General features: G+C 42.6%; 2 protein-coding genes across 50 annotated transcripts in view; both read right to left on the reverse strand.

Moving 5' to 3' along the window:
• POC1B (POC1 centriolar protein B) overlaps positions 1-11,549 on the reverse strand; it is a 168,040-nt gene extending 156,491 nt beyond the window's left edge. For 26 of the 49 annotated variants that reach the window (XR_014083099.1, XR_014083102.1, XR_014083101.1 and 23 more), the window contains exons 1-2: positions 11,389-11,549; positions 10,649-10,733 (exon numbers count right to left, since the gene is read on the reverse strand). Coding sequence is in view for 15 of the 49 variants with exons in the window: in XM_081594107.1 (XP_081450233.1) it covers positions 10,649-10,733; positions 11,389-11,403 (100 nt within the window). In the remaining 34 variants the exon portion in view is untranslated. Of the gene's footprint in view, positions 1-10,648; positions 11,082-11,388 lie in introns of those variants that run through there. The other 23 variants (XR_014083103.1, XR_014083115.1, XR_014083109.1 and 20 more) reach the window with 2 other exon arrangements.
• GALNT4 (polypeptide N-acetylgalactosaminyltransferase 4) lies at positions 5,039-10,238 on the reverse strand. The gene has a single exon (XM_081594133.1). The coding sequence runs from the start codon at positions 10,079-10,081 to the stop codon at positions 8,333-8,335; it is 1,749 nt and encodes a 582-aa protein (XP_081450259.1). The 5' UTR covers positions 10,082-10,238; the 3' UTR covers positions 5,039-8,332.
• Positions 11,550-23,162: the final 11,613 nt, after the last annotated feature.

Consider the following 23,162-nt stretch of genomic DNA (forward strand, 5'->3'; position numbering starts at 1 on the left):
ACTGGAGATCGGGCTCAGCCAGGCCCTGCTGCTCACTAGCTACAGAGCTTCAGCTAACTTACTCAGCTTCCAGTTTCTGCCTCCATAAAGAGGGATGACATTCACAAGCGATCATCTGCTCCTATCCTCTCCCCTCTGATTGCCTCCCATCCTGTGAAACCCAGAGCCCGCCACCTTCTGAGAGGCTACCGAGTGTATCTAAACCCACCACAGCTCCTGTTCTGTTTCTCCCGTCATGCCTTCAGCCCCACTGCCATCAGTCATGCCGCCCTCTCACTCCAGTGATGCTCGGGATGGTCCTGGGCTGACCCTGGTACCCACACTTGCTCTCCTTCCCCAAAGCTACCACCTGGCCAGAGAAACACCACTTACAGGATCTCTCTTGTCCACACACCCTCCTCTCTGAAAGTCCCTCCTCCTACTTACCCACTTACACGTTGACTCTGCTTGGGGACATCAAGCTCCCTGAAACCCTTCCAAGCGACAAGCATTTTCACACTTCACCTACCTGAGGTCACAGTCTTTCTCTCTGTTCCAAGTCTTGGTATTATTAATTCACTCAACAAATATCTCAGCCCTACCACATGTAAGGGCAGGGTGGCTAGGGCGGGGGGAGTCCTGAAGCACAAAATAGGCAAAAAGGTCTAAACAGGGAGCTTCAATTTAAGCAGAGAAGAGGGCAACAAGTCAACGAGCAGGCTAACATATCAATTTAAATTGTGCTAAGAGGCATGAAAGATAAAGCAGGATGTCATATGAGAATTTTTCGTGGGCACTGAATACTTAATTCAGGTGAAGTGATCAGTGGCATTTTAAGTGGAGGCACGAAGGACACAAAGGAACCAGCCAAGCAGAGCGAGGTAGTGAAGAACACTTCTGATCAAGGGGACAACCAGGGCTCTCTGAAGACCTCTTCTTCCATGTGTCCTCAGCATCCTGTTCCGGTGGTCACACCCTGGATGTTCTCACAAGCAGCGCCAACCCTTGTCTGATTACTAACTGAAACCCACTATCCTTAACAACATGCTTTCCTTATAGCTTGTTTGTTCACAGCTTCTATCTCATCCAGAACTCCAACCCATTGACCTACGTTCTCCACTGAGGCTCTCTTTCACTATCTTCATTTCACTATCCAATTTGTAGTCTTCATTTCTTTCCTCACTCCGTTTATAAACCCTTTCTTGCACATATATTCAGTCGTTTGACTTGTCTCCCTCCCTTCAAATTCCTCTGTCAAAATCTCAGTCACTCTGCCTTTTCTGAGACTGTACTTGTGACAGAATTGATAGACAGACTTCAAGGAAGACTAGGAACAATATAAATTCAAGACTGCTCATTTCATAGGGACCTGTCTACAATGCTCAGTGGTGCTCAATTCTGCAATAATTCCGCCCCCCCCATGACTAACATATTCTTTTCAACATTTTTACCTTACTCTATCTACACCTTGGCTTTCATAATACCCTGCTACAGTGGCATTCCCTCCTACTTTTCTAACCATTCCTTCTTGGATTCTTTTGTTATTTCCCCTTCTGACCCAAAAGCTGGAGATCTTTGCATGTGTGCACACTTAGTCGCTAAATCGTGTCTGACTCTTTGTGACTCCAGGGACTATAACCCGCCAGGCTCCTCTGTCTATCAGATTTCCCAGACAAGAATACTGGAGTGGCTTGCCATTTCCTCCTCCAGTGGATCTTCCTGGACTAGGGAATTAACCAAGTCCTGCAAGGGCAGGCACATTTTTTACCACTGAGCCGCCTAGAAACGGGCCATTTGCCCTCATTATTATATGTTTTTCCCAGGTGACTTCATCTATTGCATGACTTTAAACACCATTCATATGCTAGCAACCCTAGTTTGAAGACCATCATCCTATTTTGAAGCACCATCATCTCCTGCTGATATTACTATAATGGCTCCTAACTGATTTTTCTACTCACAGTAGTTCAATCCACATAGAAACCAGAGTGATTGTTTTGAGGTGTGAATCAGATTGTGTCATTGTCTCCCTTAAAATCCTTCAACAGATTTCCATGACTCTAGGAACGAAAGCCTAAAACGTGGCTTCTGTCTTAGTTTCCTGCGGCTGCTGTAACCAAGTACCGAAACTTTGGAGCCTTAAAACAACAGAAATTTATTCTCTCACAGGTCTGGAAGCTGGAAGTCCAAAATCCAAGTGTTGGCAGGACCACACTCCCTCTAAAGGCTCTAGAGGTTTCATTCCTTGCCTTTTCCAGACTCTGGTACCTTCAGGATCTCCTTGGCTGGTGGCTCTATCATTGCAATTTTTGCCTTGGCCTTCATGTGACCTTCTCCTCTTATCTCTCTGTATGTCTCATTTAGGGCCCACCCAGATAGCTCAGGAAGATCTCTGCTCAAATCCTGCAAAGACCTTTTCTGTCCAAGGAAGTCACACTTACGGGTTCCAGGCATTAAGACATGGACACATCTTTGGGAGGGTCACCGTTTAACCCGCTACAGCCTCCAAAGACTCAGTGAGCTGCCTCTGGCTCCCCTGCAACTACACCTCTCAAAGCTTCCTTCACCTCCCAAAGCCTGTTGTTTACCGGCTCTACCCATTCGGGCCTTCTTTTATCTCCTTGATCAAGGACAAGCCCTTTCCCACTCTGAATTTTTGCTTATGCTAATCTCTCTCCAGGCTTCCTTGGTGGCTCAGTGGTAAAGAATCCACAGGGTTGAAAAAGAGTTGGACACGACTTAGTGACTAAACAACAACAAATTCTGCTTCTAGTCTTTGCCTAGCTAGCTCCTCCTTCAGGTCTTGAGTTGAATCTAACACTCAGAGAAGTGCTCTTTGACCCCCATAAACTTAAGTGTATTGCCCCAGTTACCATCCTTCAAAGAACCCTGTTCCTTTTCTTCACCACAAGTTGTATCTGCACACGATTTGTGCTTACTTGTTAATATCTGTGTCTATCACTGGACCATGAATTCTTCATACCATTGTAAGAAGCACATCTGTTTTGTACACTTCTGTAGGTACAACCAAGCATAGGATAGCACCTGACAAACAGCAGAACTAAATTAAGAAAAAAGTAAGTAGAATACCTCCTATTCCTTTTTGAAAGAGGATCAATCAGTTAAGTATAAATAAATGAGTTAGAATGATGATCAGGCAGCTGAGGACACTGCTGGCCTGCAGGAGACATCCCTGCCCAGCCAGCCTAGAAATGCTCAAGCTGGGCACAAAAGGAATAGTACCCGATTACTAGAGTTAGGACTTCTCTAGTCTCCAGTTCTGCCACAGACAGCTATATACTCTGTCTGGAACTCATTTCACTTTTTATAATAATCTCTACCTCCTGTTCAAAAGGATTGATTGAGGTTTTCCTGAACTTTTAGGGAAAAACTCCAATACAAACTAATTTCTACCTGTAGCCTAATTCTAAGCTAGGAGGTGCACAGATTTATCTAACTTCCTTAATTATGCTGAATCATAGCATGACTCAAGCATTAACAACAAATACTGCTGGGCTAGTTTAAAGTCTAGTACGCATGGAGGGGCTTCCCTCATAGCTCAGTCGATAAAGAATCTGCCTGTAATGCAGGAGACCCAGGTTCGATTCCTGGGTCAGGAAGATCCTCTGGAGAAGGAAATGGCAACCCACTCCAGTATTCTTGCCTGGAGAATCCCATGGACAGAGGAGCCTGGCAGGCTACAGTCCATGGGGTTGCAAAGAGTCGGACATGATTGAGCAACTAAAGCACCATGCACAGAAGGACAGAGAAAAAGAGCAGTCTTTTCTGAGATACGTGAAATTGCCCAGCCACTTTTTCTCCCCTAAAGTTTTGTTTTTTCCTAACTGAGATATAATTAACATACCATAAATTCATCCTTTTAAAGTGTACAATTCAGTGTTTTGTTCAAAGTTGTACAACCACAGTCACCATCTAATTGCAGAACATTCTCACCACCACCATCACACCCTCCAAAAAAATCCACCTTCATGAGCAATCAGTCTGTATTCCTGCCTCCTCCAGGCCCTGGCAACCACTAATGTTCTGACTCTAAGGATTTTCCAGTCTTTTTTTTTTAATGTTCATGAAACTGAAACATAGAGAGATGAAATGATTTGCATAGGGTTGTAGCCACTTAGAAACTTACTATTCAAGATTATTATTACTCATTATTAGGAAGATCACAACACCCATGTTTCGGGCAAGTTTTTAAACTGTACATAAAAGAAAAAACCAAAAGATCAGTGAAAATATATTTAGCTTGACTACGTGCATGCATGCTCAGTCGTGTCTGACTCTTTGTGACTTTATGGACTGTAGTCCTCCAGGCTCCTCTGTCCATGGGATTCTCCAGGCAAGAATACTGAAGCGAGTTGCCATTTCCTCCTCCAGAGGATCTTCCCAACCCAGGGATCAAACCCTGTATACTGCGTCTCCTGTGCTGACAGACGAATTCTTTACCATGAGCCAACTAGGAAGCCAACTTGACTACACATACCTTATATAAGGCTACAAGACACCTGAAATATAAGGCAGATTCCTGAGACTGGTGATGCTCAGGCAGTGTGTCACGCCAGGGATTAGCAGGAGTGGAGGGTGTTTGGCAAGGATTACTAAAAGAGGAAGAAAGATACTACTGGTGGACAGGAATTGTGCTTAGGGACAGGGTAATACAGACAGAAGGTTGAGGGAAGTGTGACACTATGCAGTTTACAGGACAGACGTATTTCTTTTTGGCCCAGGGTTTTGGATGTTATGTTAATGTGCCCATGTGTCCACTTGCTTCCTTTTATAGTGCTCCCAATTTGTCCCAGAGATTTCCGATCATTTTCAGTTTGTTTATGAGTAGTTAATGCATGAACAGTGTTAGAACCACTACAGAATACTTGCTGGTTAATGACACTTTGCAAAATAATACACGGGATTCAACTTTTTTAATATTCTACTGTCTGCATTTGTCAAATAAGTAAAATGATAACAAGTTTAACTTACTCCTATTACCATCCATAAATGTGTACATAGAGAGAGTGATCCCAGAGACTAAAACCATCAGAATCCATTTGCAAAAATAATTAGGCGTATGTTTTATTTTACATGTCTTAATCAATATTGCAAATATCATTAACAAAAGGAAAAAAGGATAGAAACCGCTCATCATACACAAAAAAATTCATTGTTCAAAAGAGATTACTCTGAATCTCAACATTCTTTGTGCTCATTTAATAACATTATTAAAACACCAATTCAAAAGGACCAACAAGTCAAAACTAAGTCTTTTATTAACTAAAATTGAGACTCTAAATCAACTACACAACTGAAAAATAACCTACCATCAACCTAGAAAAGTTTGATTTGCTGACATATAATGAATACTCAAGAGCCTACTACTGGGTGCATAGATAAATTTTCTTTTACAAACAAGTTATTTTGAGTTATAGAGACTCTGTAGATGACTAGATTATCCTTGTTTTTAAACGGCTGCTAAAAATGACTATTTAGAGAGCCAATCTATTCACAGAATTGAACACTAAATAACAGTGATCATTTAAAGTTGAAATTCTTGTCTACCAAATTTTTATAAAACTTTTTAAGCATGTAAATTAACTTAAAAGATCTACTGTTAATTATATACAGCAAAAGAGCTTTGGTACCAATAAATTAGAAGTAGGAAATCAAAATATACCTTGTAGTTTTACAGTGTGTTTTACGAATTAAATTGGAAATGCCTACATATGAAAATGTGAAAGTCTCATTCTTCTATTACCTACATTATTATGAAGAATCAACCACCCGCTTATTCTGAATCACTGATATAAATAAAACATGAGCCTAAAATTTCTTCCAAAAAGATGAATGGTCACACCCTGCAATTTAGGCAAAAGGTAAATAAAGAATTCAGTGCTTTACTTTTCAATGCTCCCTTTTTCTTTTGATGAGAGCAGAAAGATTCTAGGATAAAAATAATTCCAATAAATACATCTAGAATATATCAATCTTAGCGCTCACAACTGATAGGGGGCTAAGAAGAACAACCACCTGCCAATGCAGGAGACACAGGGTCGATCCCTGGATTGGGAAGATCCCCTGGAGAAGGAAATGGCAACCCACTCCAGTATTCTTGCCTGGGAAATCCCATGGGTAGAGGAGCCTGAAGGGCTACAGTCCATGGGGTCACAAAGAGTCAGGTATGACTAAGTGACTGAGCATGCAAGAAGAACAACAAGATACATAAAAAGAGAAAAGTGATTTTTAAAAACCAAAAGGCAGATTGAGTAAGGGATGAGGGTGGGTTTAGGAGAATATTTGCTGCCAATTAACCAATTCAGAGCACTATTACAAATTCTTCCTAAATTACACCCAAGGTCATGCACATTGCACATAGAATCTAAACAATTCTTTGCTACATAACATATGGAAAATTATTAACACATTTTTAAGAAACAAAAGAGAAACAAAATATACAAAGCAATATTACTGTTTGAAAAGGTTATTCTAAAAACTTTTCTTAAATTTAGATTTTGCCAAGTTCCTACTCTCCAAGTAATCAAGTAGACACCAAAAACAACTTCTGAGTACTGTGGACTGGTCCTTTACAGAGCATGCATTTTTCACAAATCTACACCAAAATGAACTAATTAAGATTTAATTCTGAATTCAGCCTGTGATTGATTTCTGGATATAACATTGGAATAAAAACAATAAAAGTACTTTTTAAAAGTATGTTTACTTCTCACATAAATTAGTTTGGAAAATATTAATATTCTTAACCCAAAAGATTCCTTTCAGAATTTGAAAGATTAAAGAATAAAAAACAAAATTGGTTCAGCAATTCTTAAAATAAAATGAATACAAACACTGGCCACAACTTTCCACTCAATCCAAAATAAACCACTTCAGTTGAGCTCAGCTCACTTAATTTTCAAAAACCATTTCTTTTTTCCAGCTTCACACCTCGAATGACCGTTGCTCAACATTATCTAAGTTAGCAGGGAGGAGATAAAAGCGTTGTAGAGATTGCACAGTCACTGGATGTACAAGCATGACATTCCAGAGCTGGAGGGAATCTTCAAGACCTGCTCCAGCACCCACATTTTACAGATGAGGAAACTGAGGCCCAAAATGAGTCATTTAATCAAATGACTTGACCAAAGACTGGTCAGCTGAGCCATTCATTCAGCCATTCATTCATTCACCCACAATTACTGACAGTTATCTAAGCACTAGGCCTGGGGCTCCGTGCAGAAAAGAAGCTAGAAGGCCCTATCTACCACTGTAGAGGCTATCCTTCGCCTTGGAAAATCTTAAGATCAACCCTTAAAGTCCTCATCAGCAAGAACTCTCTGTAGAGAGTTGCACTGACTTTGTCTAACAGGGCCTACTTTCAGTTTCACACGTTTCAGTAAACACAGTTGGCCTCTATTGTGTTTATTTTAAGTGATTGTTAAGCGTTTACTTTAAGTGATTAAGCATTAACAAAGAGAAGCACAGTATTCTGAATGAGTCCCTCTCCGATACATTCAAAGTTGAAGGAAGTGCAATCAGAAAATACCCCATACACACAAACAAGTTCACAGAGAGGACAGCTTACAAAATCAGAGCGAACTGAGGTATCAACATAGAGCAGTTAAGCCTAATAGCTCAAGCTGGCAAAGTGTGGAATGTAAATAGTTCCCATTTCATTCAGATGTGGGTATATTTTTCTGAGATGTCTGTATGTTAAGAAGACCTCTAAACTCAATTCCACTTCACATCCAGTGACAATATAGCTAAACCAGGCCTTTCTCCCGAAGAGTAACTTTCCTTGATTTCTATTTGAGAAATAGAAAATGAGAATTAAAAAACTAAACAAAACCTAAAATTTCATGTGCTGACTAAAGGAAATTCAAATTCTATGTACAACAAAAATAGCAACAGCTTGAAGTGCACATTTCTGAGTTGTTTGTTTTTTCTTTTTAATGAGATGTGCAATGAACTTACCCATCAACATAAATCATCCCTCATTTTGCTTGGACTTTTATATTCTTTAATAGTAAGTCTGGCACTTAAATATTTTGTGTATCTTAAGTCACAGTCGAGTCGACTTCTTTACGAAATAAGAGAACATATTGACAAAGCTCTTAAATATAACAACCCCCAAATAAGGCACTTTGAAATATTCAACAGCAGCTCTCTGTGTACCCAGTTTCAGTGGGTTTTTTTCTTTTTTTTAACCAAAACCCTCCACCGCTTTTACAGAGCTCTTGCAGATGACCACTGGGTGAATGCTGATGAAATAAATCTTCACTGGGGCTCTCTGAAGGCTGACTCCCCTGAAGCCATTGTCAGTTCAGGACCAAAGTGCTGTTATGCTCATCTATTTCTCAAACTTCCAGATTTGATTTTTATCCAGAGCATCACAAGCTCTCATCTGAACATCGGGCCGGCCCTCGGGTGTCCGGCTAGCACTAAGACACAGTCCTGAGTGGGGATGAAAAATGGTTCCATCTTCTTTAAAATGCCAAATAATGTTTGCTGGGATAGGAAACCCATCTTTGGGACAATTTTGCATCCCCACATGCTTTTTTAGCTTGGGAACTTCTGCACATAACTCCGTCACCGAATTAAACCTTATTTCTTTGTTGGAGGTATATTCAAAGAATTGATTGCCTCCTTGACCGTGGCATCCAAACAGGGAAAGGTTAGCACTTGTGGGGTTATTGTCAGGAGCATTATAATCTAAACATTCAGAAGAGATCCCAATACTGCGAATAGCTCCGTGCCAGCCTGGCCTATCCTCTGGAACGTGCAAAGTAGAAAACACATTTTTCAAATACCAGTCAAAGCTCTTGCACCTCAGCCTTTTCCGTAGTAATTTTCTTTCAAAAATATCGCCATAAGCTTCTTTCCTTGCTGGAGGGTTTCGATTGTAGAAATGTTCTTTGTACTCGTCCATCCAGACTTCTGCTGCCCGAGCAGTATTCTGCAGGAAATTGGGCCGAGCATATGGTGCCCGCTTAGGGAATACGTGGCCCACGTGGGAACATGGGTGGATCTCCAGTTTACCTCCACACTGCCACACCCTGAAAGACAGCTCCAGGTTTTCACCTCCCCACACTTCCATCCCCGTGTCATAAGTTCCAAGGTACTGAAAATACTTCTTGCTGACAGCAAACAGTCCTCCGGCCATGGTGGGAGATCTGAATGGCTCAATTCTCGATTTACGCCTGTCCCTTTCATGTTTGGGGACAGAATGCCACTGGAACGTTAGACGCCAGTCGAACCCACCAATCATGGGCTCCCCAGTCTGCATATAGAATTCAAAAGTATTCCAATCGATGGTGTCTATAACAGGACAAACGATCACTGTTTCATCCTTAGCAATCCTTTCCAAAAGTGGCTCCAGCCAACCAGTATTACACTCACAGTGACAATCCAGGAAAGTGAGGACATCGCCAGTGGCAAAAGTGGCCCCAATCAGACGGGCCCTCACCAGCCCTTCCCGTTTCTTTGTTCTAATCAGGCGGACTCTATCCAGACCGCTGATGTAAACTTCAAGCTGTGTCTTCAAATATACTCTGTCACTCAAGTCATCCACTAAGATAATCTCCTTCAGAAGGACTGCGGGAGAAGTTTCTAAAACACTGTGGATGGTGCGAAGTAAAGTCGACCAGGCTTCGTTATAGAAAGCGATGATGACAGAGGTGGTGGGAAGTCTCCTGTAGTTAAACTTCTTGGACTTACACTCATACATTCTTTTATCCTCTATGTGGCGGTGCAGGGAAATCCTGTCACTGAGGTAAATGTTAATGGCATATCTCTCAATGAGTTCCTCTTGCTGCTTCAGTTCACTCTCGCTGAGCTGGAGTTTGCTGGCTTTCCCCCACTCCCCAAGGGCATGGGAATCTGCAGGGGGCTTCTCATACAGCGGTCGAGACAAATCCACTGCTTTCTTCTGCAGCTCTGAGAGCTGTCTTGACCCCGGCTCCTGGGCACCGCCGGCTCGTAAGGAGGCATGGAAAGTGGAGACGGAGAGTTCCGCCAGGAGGTAGGCCACTGCTAGAAGCGCCAGCAGCAGGCAGCTTTTGCCTGCCCACGTCCACTTCACGGCCATCCGGATCCTCATGGCTGGGGCACGGACGCGGCCACCAGAGTCACCGCGCAGGGGAAGGGCTGCGAGACCCGACGCTTGAGCTCCGGGCTCAGGTAGGAGCGAACTTCCGAGCAGGTCCCTCCTTTCATGCAGGCGTTCGGCTCCTCGGCAGCCGCGGGGGCTTCCTGGGGGTCACCTGGGACCTCCCCCGGGCTCGGCCTCCGGTGCAGCCCCAACTCCTCTCTCCCCACTTCCTCCTGCCTGCCTCACAACTTTTCACAAACTCTGCAGCCAACAACACCCCACCCTCCCCGGGCCGAGGACAAACCCCTCCCCTTCCCACTTCCTCCCCCTGGTGGCTAGTTCGGGCAAGTGGCCGGCAAGGCCCAGGCCCAGGCCTCTGGGCGACTCTGTGGGGCCGGGAGCACCAAGGTGACCCCGGGCTCGGGTCCACTCCGGCTCCGACTGCATCTCGGCCGCTCTCAACACGATTCCACCCATTGGTCCTCAGTGGTGGTTCTCCTGGGGACCCAGCGTGGACGGGCAGCAAGGGTTCCTACCGATTGAGCGTCTCATCACACATACAAAAAGAAAACTTACCAAGTTGTTTGCCGTTCGGGCTAAAGTCCACGGAGGTGATCGCAGCTTTGTGGCCCTTAAAGTAACGCTCCAGAACCGGGTCCTCCTGGGAAGGAAAGTTGTCAAGTTTTGAAAGCAGGTGCAGACCTCGAATGTGGGGATGTCGGAGAGGAGCGCGGTCCCCTCCTCCAGGAGCCGGCCCGGGAACGCCCACATCGGTGCAGGGTTGTGGGGGGCCGCAGCTCCTGAGGTGTACGCCGAGCACCAGCCTCCCCCAGCGCGCAGAGCCGGCGGAATCTCCGCTCGCGCTGCCCAGAACCGGGCGCCCACCAGAGACCACCTGGGCAGAGCGATTGAAATGCACGTTCCGGGGCCCCGCCCGCGGGCTCGCGGTCACAGGTGCGAGGCGGAGCCCCCGGCTTCGGTACTTTTCAAAAACCTCCCAGGTGATTCTGACGCAGGCGCTCTACGGAAACCCTAAGAGAATTCTGGGGGGCCATGGGGCCGCCGGGGCGGTCGGAGCTCGGGGACTCGGGGAGGAGCGCCCGGGGCTCCGCCAGGGCTCGGCGCTCCCGGTGCCCCGGTGGCAAGGGATGAGTCACGGGCGCCCCGGGGCGAGGGGCGAGGGGCGAGGAGCTCGCGGCTCGGGACTCGGCTGAGGACTCCTGCCTCCATGTCCTGCCAGGTGCGGATGTAGCCCAGACCTGGCTCCCCAACCCGCGGGACCGGCGCCGGGGAGGCGCACCGCAGCCCGTCCTTACCGGGGAGGAGGCCATGGGGGAGCGCTCAGCTCCCGGCTCCTGCCCGCAGTGGGAACCGGGGGGAGGGAGGGGCGGGGTAGGAAGGGGGACCGTGCGGCTCCCGGAACCGTCCGCCCGGAGCGGCAGCGCCTCCCGGTCACTACAACAACGGCGCCCCAGTCAAACCCCGCGCTCCAGGCGTGGCCAGCCGAGCTCCGAGCCTGCGCCCGCGCCGGGGAAAGCCGGACCTCCTCCACCTGGCAAGCCGGACGCCCCGGGATCAGGTGTCGCATCAAAGCCAACGTTTGCTAACGCCTGAGCTCCCCCCCGGCTTGATACCAGAAGGAGGGTAGTAACCGAGATAGGTGGGAGACCGATGGTTGGGAGAGGGTAATGAACCTGTGATCGATGCAATCAGAATTCTATTACGCGTTAAAGAGACAGCGCGCGCGAATTTGAAGTGGATCCCGGACACCTTATTGTTGATGCGAAAGAGAGTTTGATCTGAAATGAGGCAGCTTGCTATTTATTAATGTACACAAAAGAACTAAATCTCTGGAGGACAGACTTGAGTTTATTTAATCACTATTTTTCACACACGCTCAGCATGTTATAAATGTAGATGCTGGATAAACGGGATGAATGAATGAACGGATGTTTTCCATCCACTTAAGGTTTTTGTGCTGTGTTTCTGTTCCAACCTCGTGTGCCTATGCTTTAGAGCTGCAAATTGATACAGTAGTATATTTGAGGTCTTTAGGAAGACTTAGAAACATATTTTTTGTTCTGTTTAAATTATCCGGCCACATAGTAACTATAGCCATTGCTACAGTAGACTTTCCTACATAGAACATCATTTGAGCTTCAGTAACACTGCGAAGTTGATAGGAAATGTTGCCGACCTTTAGAAATTATAAACTTGATTCATGTGCTCGCTTCGGCAGCACATATACTAGAAATTATAAACTTGATTCTTAGACATTATGATTTAATTATCAAAGGTTACACAAAGACAGCTCTTCCAGTTCCAAGTCCATATCCTTTGTTACCCTGATACAAAGCTTGAAGGACTCAGCTGAAAATTACATATAGAATAAAGATTCTTGGCAGCATAAGATGGCATAATAGACCATAGCTGGTAAGATACACGGTCTATACAAATGAAAGGCATACTACACTATTACAGATTTTCTAACTAGTTGTTTAGTGATAGAATTTAGTTGTAATGAATACTGTACATAGCAATCAAGCAAATTTAGACTGCAATATTAGTTCAAGTATATGTTGAATATCTCCAGGATATTTGGCAGTGACGGATACAAAAGTGACAGATATTTTCCCTGCGTTTGAGAACTCAACAATCTAGGATTCTGAGTTTCATGTTTTAGCATGCATAATGATGATTTTAGGGGACTTCAGTTCCAAAGATGCTGACTCAGCATATATGAAGTGGCATCAAGGACCCTACAGATATATTAATAATAAGCCTCCTAGGTGATTCCCTTGGGAGTCTCAGCTGTGTACACTGAGAAACATCACTCTAGTCTAGGAAGTGATGTGACAAGATTGTTGATACTAGCAACTTATCAGCAAGCTGTGGCAGGACTCTAAGCTTTGCTGCTTATTCCCAATCCAGGTTTGACTTTAAAAGAAAAAAAAAAGACCAACATATTAAAAAATAATGCTGGATGCTTGTGGGAATGTAAAAGGATATAGCACTGTGGAAACAGTTGACAGTTCCTAAAAATTTAACCCTGAGGTATATACCCAAGTGTATTAAAAACAGGGACTGGAACAGATACTTGTACACTAATATTCATAGCAGCATTATTCACAATAACAAATAGTTCATTGAAGCAGTTCATGAATCCAACAGATAAATCAATAAGTAAAATGTGATGCATACATACAATGCACTGTTACTCAATCATAAAAAAGAATGAAATTCTGATACATGCTGCAACATGCTATGTGGTGCTTAGTCGATCAATCATCTCTGGCTCTTTTCGACCCCATGGACTGTAGCCTGCCAGGCTCCTTTGTCCATGGGGATTCTCCAGGCAAGAATACTGGAGTGGGTTGCCATGCCTTCCCTCCAGGGGATCTTCCCCACCCAGGGATGGAACCCAGGTTTCTCACATTGCAGGCAGATTCTTTACCATCTAGCCACCAGGGAAGCCTGCTGCAGCATGGGTGAACCTTAAAACATTATGTTAAGTGAATAGACCAAACACAGAAGAATATATATTGTATGATTCCACCTATTGAGGTACCTCAAATATGTGGATTCATAGAGACAGACAGTAAAATGGAGGTTAATAGAATGGGCTGGGGATAAGGAAGAATGGAAAGTTATTGTTTAACAAGTGTGGAGTTTCTGTTTGAAATGATGAAGTTCTGGAAAGAGTGGTGATTGTTACAAAGCATTGTGAATATACTTAATGCCATTGAACTGTACACTTAAAACAGTTAAAATGGTAATACTTATGTATATCTGACTACAATAAAAATAAATAATAAAATACTTAATAATTCTGAAAACTCTGAGGACCTCAAAATTTCTCACAGCCAAGATATATCTAATATTGGGTTCGGCAGATTAACGGAAAAAGGTGGAGATGTATAAACTAGCTCAAAAAAAGAGAGATTTTTTAAGTATGGATTTTTCTCTAAGTCTCTTAGTTAAAAGAGATTCCCAGGTGACAGGCTTCCCTGGCGGCTTAGGGGTAAAGAATCCACCTGTGAATGCCAGAGACATGGGTTTGATCCCTGGTCCGGGAAGACCCCTCATGCTGTGGAGCAACTAAGTCCATGTGGCACAACCGCTGAGTCTGTGCTCGAGCCCAGGAGTCACGTCTACTGAACTCACGTGCTCCCTAGAACCCACGCTCCGAAACGAGAAGCCACCGCAATGACAAGCCCCGTGCACCCCAACTAGAGAGTAGCCCCTCCTTGCCGCAACTACTGAAAAGCCCATGCAGCAACGAAGACCCAGCACAGCCAAAAATAAATTAAAAAAAAAGTTTCCCAGGTGGTGCAGTTGGTAAAGAATCCACCTGCCGCCGGGAGACCGAAGAGATGCATGTTCAATCCCTGGATCAGGAATACCCATTAGAGGAGAAAAAGGCAACCCACTCTAGTATTATTGCCTGGAAAATCCCATGGACGGAGGAGCTCAGTGGGCTACAGTCCATAGGGTGGCAAAGAGTCAGTCACGACCGAGCATGCACACTTGGTTAAAAAAAAAATTAACTTTTTCCCAATTATCAAAAAATAAATATTTTTAATTGAATAGGGAAAAAAAAATCACAGATTGTCCCATCACTTAAAAGCTGCTTTAAAAATTTTTATTCAAGTACTTATGATAGGCTAACCACATGCCAGGTACTCTTCTAAGTACCTTAAAATTTTTGACCAATCTCATAAGAATCTGATTAGATAATATTAATTTTTTTCTTCCAGTTTTGTTGAGATATAACTGAATCACAGCACTATATAAGATTAAGGCATACAACATGAGTTGACTTTCATACATGATGAAATGATTACCACAGTAAGTTTAGTGAACATCCATCATCTTATATGCTACTGCTAAGTCACTTCAGTCGTGTCCGACTCTGTGCGACCCCACAGATGGCAGCCCATCAGGCTCCGCCGTCCCTGGGATTCTCCAGGCAAGGACATTGGAGTGGGTTGCCAATTTCCTTCTCCAGTGCATGAAGGTGAAAAGTGAAAGTGAAGTCACTCAGTCGTGTCCGACTCTTAGCGACCCCATAGACTGCAGCCTACCAGGCTCATCCATCCATGGAATTTACCAGGCAAGAGTACTGGAGTGGGATGCCATTGCCTTCTCCATTATCTCATATAGATACAACATTAAAAAAGATTTATTTTCCTTATGATGAGAACTGTTAGTATTTACTGTCTTAACTTTCATATATAATATACATCAGTGTTAATTATACTAGTTATGTTGTACATTATAGAGAGATGATATTTTCCCCATTTCCCTTGTACAGATGAGGAAATTGACATGCAGAGACATTAAGTTGCTTAGTCACATGCACACAGCTAGGATGTGGAAGAATTTTAGATTTTAGTGGGTGCTTCCAGACTTCACCTCTTAATCACTAAGTCGTGATGCCATTTTTTGTGATTGCAAGCACATTAAAAATATGTAAAATTCTGTATCCTACCTAACACTTTCCTAGGAAGTTTTACAAAAAGCAAGAGATATAACACCTCCTTTATTTCCATTCCACTGCCTCATTTACTACTCCAAACTGCCCTGCCCATTATTTCCATATTTGATTTTATTTCTTTTTGCTATTCCTAAACTTTGCAAACAGCAAAAGCTCAAAGGTCAGTTCAGTTCAGTTCAGTTGCTCAGTAGTGTCTGACTCTTTGTGACCCCATGGACTGTAGCACACCAGGCCTCCCTGTCCATCACCAACTGCCGGAGTTTACTCAAACTCATGTCCATTGAGTTGGTGATGCCATCCAACCATTTCATCCTCTGTCATCCCCTTCTCCTCCCGCCTTCAATCTTCCCCAGCATCAGGGTCTTTTCAAATGAGTCAGCTTTTCACATCAGGTGGCCAAAGTATTGGAGTTTCAGCTTCAACATCAGTCCTTCCAAGGAATATTCAGGACTGATTTCCTTTAGGATGGAATGGTTGTATCTCCTTGCCATCCAAGGAACTCTCAAGAGCCTTCTCCAACACCACAGTTCAAAAGCATCAATTCTTTAGCACTCAGCTTTCTTTATAGTCTAACTCTCACATCCATACATGACTACTGGGAAAACCATAGTCTTGACTAGACAGACTTTTGTTGGCAAAATAATGTCTCTGCTTTTTAATATGCTGCCTAGGTTGGTCATAACTTTTCTTCCAAGGAGCAAGTGTCTTTTAATTTCATGGCTGCAGTCACCATCTGCAGTGATTTTTGAGCTCAAAGGTGGACATATGGAAAAGCAGCCCAAGTTTGGGATTTTTGTTTCCTAAACTCAAGCCTGCTTGAGTTCATGTAATTCTACTTGCTACAGTGATCATTTGGGACCTTCTCAGATTGCAAATTTATTAATCTGAATGGGAGCCACAATATTAAAAAATCTACAAGGTATCATTAGAAGCCAGGTACAAAGGTAGGACAAAACGGATTCTTTATTTAGCCCTCCTTTTCCAGATCCCCCTCAAATCAGAAATTGAGTTGACCCACTTTGACACTCCGAAGGGTTGTTATTTTAGCACCAGTCATTCCGAGGTCAGTTCCCTTCAAAGGCTGAGAATTCAGGCATAGCACAGAGGTGCCATCTGCTGTTCGTTGCCCTATATGGCACTTGGGCTGAACTTAAACTGAGTTGACCCTTGAACAACATGGGTTTGAACTACACAGGTCCATTTACAAGTGGTATTTTTTTTTCAATAAATATATTGGAATTTTTTTTTGGAAATTTGCAACAATTTGAAAAAACTTTTGGACAAACTGTAGGTTAGAAATATCAAAAAATTAGGAAATTTAGGTATGTCATGAATGCATAAAGATATGTAAGGTTCTATCTATCCTTACATAGGCATAAGGTGAGTGATATTTCATATTAAGTGAATAGTGTATTAGCTTTTGTTTTATAATTTTTCTTTCAAAGAATTTAATCATACAGTATGCCTCTCCCTTGTAATCAGAGAAACTGCATATCAGCAGAGCATCACAGGTAAGTTTTTTTTTTAATGTAACAATGTTTCCAATACTTTACTGTGAATAAGACTGTAATACTGTATGCTATAATAGTTTCCCTGGTGGCTCAGTCAGTAGAGTCAGCCCACAGTGTTGAAGACTGGAGTTCAATCCCCAGGTCAGGAGGATCCCCTGGAGAAGGAAGTGGAAACCCCTCAAGTATTCTTGCCTGGAGGATTCATGGACAGAGGAACCTGGTGGGCTACAGTCCACGGGGTCACAAAGAGTTGGACACGGCTGAGTGACTTACACTGTATGCTATAAAAATTTTATATTGATCATTCGTGAGTGTATAGGCTAGGCTATCATGAAGCATTTGTATTGATTACACCAGTCTGCAATAAAGCCATCATATTGCTGCTACTTCATTATCAATGCAGAAACTTTTATACCTATAAACACGTATGGATTTCTTTTTCACATTACCTTTTCATTTTTGATGTCTAGTGTTAGTAATATGTATAACACCTACAGTGTTTTGTATTATACAAGACAATATTGATGTAGATAGAGGCAGATGATTCATTTTGTAAACAGATGACAGAAACTTATGGTATGGATGAATACAGTACAGTGCTGTAAGTGTATTTTCTCTCCCTTATGATTTTCTTGATAACACTTTCTCTAGTTTATTGTAAGAATTCAGAATATATCAAGTATAACATACGAAATAGATGTTAATCAACTGTGTATGTTATCAGTAAGGCTTCCAATCAACAGCAGGCTATCAGTAAAAGTTTTTGAGGAGTCAAAAGTTATACATGTATTTTCAACTGCCCAGCATTGTTCAAAGGTTCCTGATGCTGGGAAAGATTGAGGGCAAAAGGAGAAGGGGCAGCAGAGGATGAGATGGTTACCTAGCATCACCAACTCAATAGACATGAGTTTGCGCAAACTCCAGGAGATAGTGAGGGACAGGGAAGCCTGGCATGCTGCAGTCCATGGGGTTGCAAAGAGTCGGACACAACTTAGCGACTGAACAACTAACTTGTAGCCTGTTGCCCGACAGTGTAACTCTCTTCTGGATGTAGTTGCTTCATAGTAGAGAATACATAGAAAGGAAAGTACCAGATCCTTCTGAATCATTAAAGCATTAACCTTTTTTCTTTTAAAGACTGTGACTGATTTATATCAATTAACATTAAGTCACCAAGTCCTATCAACTACATTCTCACAACTGATTTTCCCATCTTTCTGTTCTTTTGGTTCCAGCCCCTTTATAGGCCCTCTGCCTCTGCCTCCTGAAGTATTTCCATAATCCCAACTTACTTTCTGATTTCCAGACTTATGTGTGTCTGTCTATCCTTCATGCTGCTAACAAATAGGTAAGAATCATTAGGGCAGCCAAAGTACCAATCCCACCCCAGAGATTTTGATTTAGAAAGTCTAATGTGAATACAAGAAATCTGTACGTTCTCAAACAAGCTTTCCAGGTGATTATAATGTGCATCAATATTTGGGACCCACTGGGAAAATCATGCCACAGGACTTCTTTAAAATGCATTTTGTGGCTACATGGTCTGAGCCTCAAACCAAGTCTTATTTTATATTCAATCATCCCTTCAAGGGGTTCCCTAATAGCTCAGTTGGTAAAGAATCTGACTGCAATGTGGGAGACCTGGGATTGATCCCTGGGTTGGGAAGATCTCCTGGAGAAAGGAAAGGCTATCCACTCTAGTATTCTGGCCTGGAGAATTCTATGGACTGTATATTCCATGGGGTCGCAAAGAATCGGACAGGACTGAGCGATTTTCACTTTCACCCAGCTCCCCCAAGCCAACAGTTAAGCTATTGCAGAAAATTCCTGCAGGAAATGAGTATTAGGATCACCTGAAGGACTTGTTAAACTGCAGAGAACTGAGTCCACTTGGGAATTTCTGGTTCAGTAGATCAAGAGTCTGAGAATTTGCATTTATAATTACTAGGGTCGATGCTTATGCTATCAATGAACTATTCTGTGGAAATCTGAAGAATAGAAAATAAAACTAATATGCAGAATAGAAAATAAAAAGTGGTGGTGGTATCAGGGTTAGAGGAAGAGCAGGAAGTAGAATCTGGGGTTTGCCAGGGGCTGAGGGAGAGAAGGAGATGCGGAGTTACTGTTTTATGGGTGAGAGTTTCAGTTTGAGAAGATAAAGTATGTCTAGGTGGATGTACTTGGTGTCACTGAGCTATATACTGAAAAATGGCTAAATAGTAAGTTTTATATCAGTTGTATTTTACCAAAATTGAAAACAAAAGTAAGCAAGAAGTATTGAAGGGAAAGACAGCATATAACTAATGGCATCCTATTTGTGGGGTGAACTTCAGTAGAATGGAGGACACTGTAGGAATGGAGCGTTCTCTGGCACTGTTGGGGTGCTGGCAGTAGAGATGTTAAAAAAAAATGAGAGTTGACATAAATAGAGCTTCCCAGGTGGCACTAGTGGTAAGAACCCATCTGCCAATGAAGGAGACATCAGAGACACAGGTTTGATCCTGGGTTGGGTAGAGGCCCTGGAGGAGGGGATGGCAACCCACTCCAGTATTCTTGTCTGGAAAATCCCATGAACAGACAAGCCTTGATGGGCCCAGTCCATGGGGTCGCACAGACTCGGACTCAACTGAAGCAACTTAGTACACATGCACGTGACATAAATAAAATGAAGGGAGGGGGCAGAAAAACTGAAATGCTGTCCTTGGTCCTGAACCAGTAGTACCTGTTGGCAAATGGTTATCGGACCTGCCTTCAGACACTGATAACATTTTTTAAGACTTACAGTTTAATATTTAATTTTTTTAAAGAAAGAACATAGCTTTTACTGTCTCAGAATAAATAAAATCATGATAATAATTCACAATTTACCTAGCTTCTTCCATGTATTTTGACAGTTGTATCAAGTTTCCACTTGTAAGAATTTTCTCCTTTTTCCCATTGTGAAGAAAAGGCAATATATGCCTCCCTTCCCCTCTCCATCCTAATCATGAGCTTATGCATTAGAAGGTCATTTGAGGTAAAGCATCACTATGACTTGTCAAGTAAGTGTGTAAGAGGGATGAAGGGGAAGATGGAACTGAAGATGGCTGACAGGTCTTTGCTTAAATGACACTCCTCAAAGAGGCTTCAGAGACTACCCTATTTAGTGTGGCTCCTCTTTCTAGTCATTCCTTATCCAATTACCATCTTTGATTTTCTTCATAGCCTTAGCTATTCCCTGTGCCTTTACTTCCATAAAATCTTTGCATGATCCCCTTCTTTTCCTTCACTTAAGTCTCAGAAGATTTTTAAAAATTTTCATGCCTCATCTCATTCTATACCACATCAAACTTTTATTTTTCTTCAAGCATGTATGCCTCACAACTGAAAAATAGTCAAATGATTTTAAAAGACATTTCACTAAAGAAGATATACAAATGGTCAGTAAGCATGAAGAGATTCCCGACATCATTAATCATTTAGTCCAGTTCAGTTGCTCAGTCATGTCTGACTCTTTGCAACCCCATGGATTGCAGCATGCCAGGCCTCCTTGTCCATCACCAACTGCCAGAATTTACTCAACCTCATGTCCATTGAGTCGGTGATGCCATCCAACCATCTCATCTTCTGTCATCCCCTTCTCCTCCCACCTTCAACCTTTCCCAGCATCAGGGTCTTTTCAAATGAGTTAGCTCTTCATATCAGGTGGCCAAAGTATTGGAGTTTCAGCTTCAGCATCAGTCCTTCCAATGAAAATTCAGGACTGATTTCCTTTAGGATGGACTAGTTGGGTCTCCTTGCTGCCCAAGGGACTCTTAAGAGTCTTTTCCAACACCACAGTTCAAAAGCATCAGTTCTTTGGTGCTCAGCTTCTCAGCTTTCTTTATAGTCCAACTCTCACATCCATACATGACTATTGTAAAAACCATAGCCTTGACTAGACGGATCTTTGTTGGCAAAGTAATGTCTCTGCTTTTTAATATGCTGTCTAGATTGGTCATAACTTTTCTTCCAAGGAGCAAGTATCTTTTAATTTCATGGCTGCAGTCACAATCTGCAGTGATTTTGGAGCCCCCCAAAATAAAGTCTGTCACTGTTTCCACTGTTTCCCATCTATTTGCCATGAAGTGATGGGACTAGATGCCATGATCTTAGTTTTCTGAATGTTGAGCTTTAAGCCAACTTTTTCACTCTCCTCTTTCACTTTCATCAAGAGGCTCTTTAGTTCTTCACTTCCTGCCATTAGGGTGATGTCATCTGCATATCTGAGGTTATTGATATTTCTCCCGGTAATCTTGACTCCAGCTTGTGCTTCATATAGCCCACGTTTCTCATGATATACTCTGCATATAAGTTAAATAAACAGGGTAACAATATACAGCCTTGATGTACTCCTTTCCCAATTTGGAACCAGTCTATTGTTTCATGTCCAGTTCTAACTGTTGCTTCCTGACCTGCATACATATTTCTCAAGAGGCAGGTCAGGTGGTGTGGTATTCCCATCTCTTTAAGAATTTTCCACAGTTTATTGTGACCCACACAGTCAAAGGCTTTGGCATAGTCAATAAAGCAGAAATAGATGTTTTTCTGGAACTCTGTTGCTTTTTTGATAATCCAACAGACATTGGCAATTTGATCCCTTGTTCCTCTGCCTTTTCTAAAATCAGCTTGAACATCTGGAAGTTCACGGTTCATGTACTGTTGAAATCTGGCTTGGAGAATTTTGAGCATTACTTTACTAGCATGTGAGATGAGTGCAATTGTGCGGTAGTTTTATCATTCTTTGGCATTGCCTTTCTTTGGGATTGGAATGAAAACTGACCTTTTCCAGTCCCATGGCCACTGTTGAGTTTTCCAAATTTGCTGGCGTATTGAGTGCAGCACTTTCACAGCATCTTCTTTTAGGATTTGAAATAGCTCAACTGGAATTCCATCACCTCCACTAGCTTTGTTCATAGTGATGCCAATCATTAGAGAAATAGAAATCAAAACCACAATGAGGTACTACTTCACAGCCACCAGGATGGCTATAGTCAAAAAGATGAACAACCTTAGGTTGCAAGGATGTTTCAACATATGTAAATCAATAAATATGATACATCACATTAAAAGGATGAAAGACAAAAATCATATAATCTTCATGTGCCTAGCCAATATGTCTTGGCATGATATGTGATCATTCATGTGTTTTCTCCCTCAGTAGCTCTTACCAAATCATGGTGGATATCGGTTAATGGCATCTTAAACTCCCAAAAAAGTAGTCTATTGTGTCCTCTTCTAGCATCTACATCCTGTGTTGGATCAGGAGTTCCCGAAATAGTGCCTGAAGACATGAAAAAGTAATCTATTCATATGTGCCCTGATTTATTATCACTGATGCAGAGTCACTGATTGACTTTTCTCCTGCTGCTGCTGCTGACAAATTCTGCTGTCAAATTAGGCACATGCTAATCTTTTTCTGATGACTACTCAGAACAACAAAAAACTGCAAAACATTAGGTAGGGGTCTTGGAAAGTCTTTCGATTTCTTTCTGTTACAGGTGAGAAACCAACCATCCCTAAAGGCTCACTGACTCCCAACAGTGCTCAGCTAGACCATCATGGAGCCTACCCTACAAGTCAACGCTCCAGAATTCCAGGTCAGGGCTGGCCCTTGACTATGAATATGTCATCTGTATTCAAGATGACCTCAGCCAGAGGTTACGACTTTTTATCCAGCTTTTTATCCAGACTTAGTGGAAGTCTTATAGTCTCTATGGAATATACTTATGGTCCTCAGACTATACTGATATATTCATGATATAAACATTATTAAGTACACTACTATGAACCACACAATATTTTAAATAAAAATATACGTAGAAATGAGAACAAAGGTAGAAAACTCACTTACCTTCTAGGCCCAAGCAGATAACAGAAGTGCGTGAGACAGGCTAGACTGTAGGGTTACCAGATACAATACAGAGTGTCCTAACTGAATTGCATGAGTTACACAGACATACACTGAAAACAGTGAAATAAAATCGCTGTTTATCTGAACTTCAGGAATTTGCAGAGAACTGGAAAGTGCCTGCCCCTCTCACCTGAAGGGCGCAGCTGCCAC

The sequence above is a fragment of the Giraffa tippelskirchi genome, chromosome 4 (assembly GCF_054371585.1).
Source record: "Giraffa tippelskirchi isolate mGirTip1 chromosome 4, T2T-mGirTip1v1.2.pri, whole genome shotgun sequence".
Classification (NCBI taxonomy): Eukaryota; Metazoa; Chordata; class Mammalia; order Artiodactyla; family Giraffidae; genus Giraffa; species Giraffa tippelskirchi.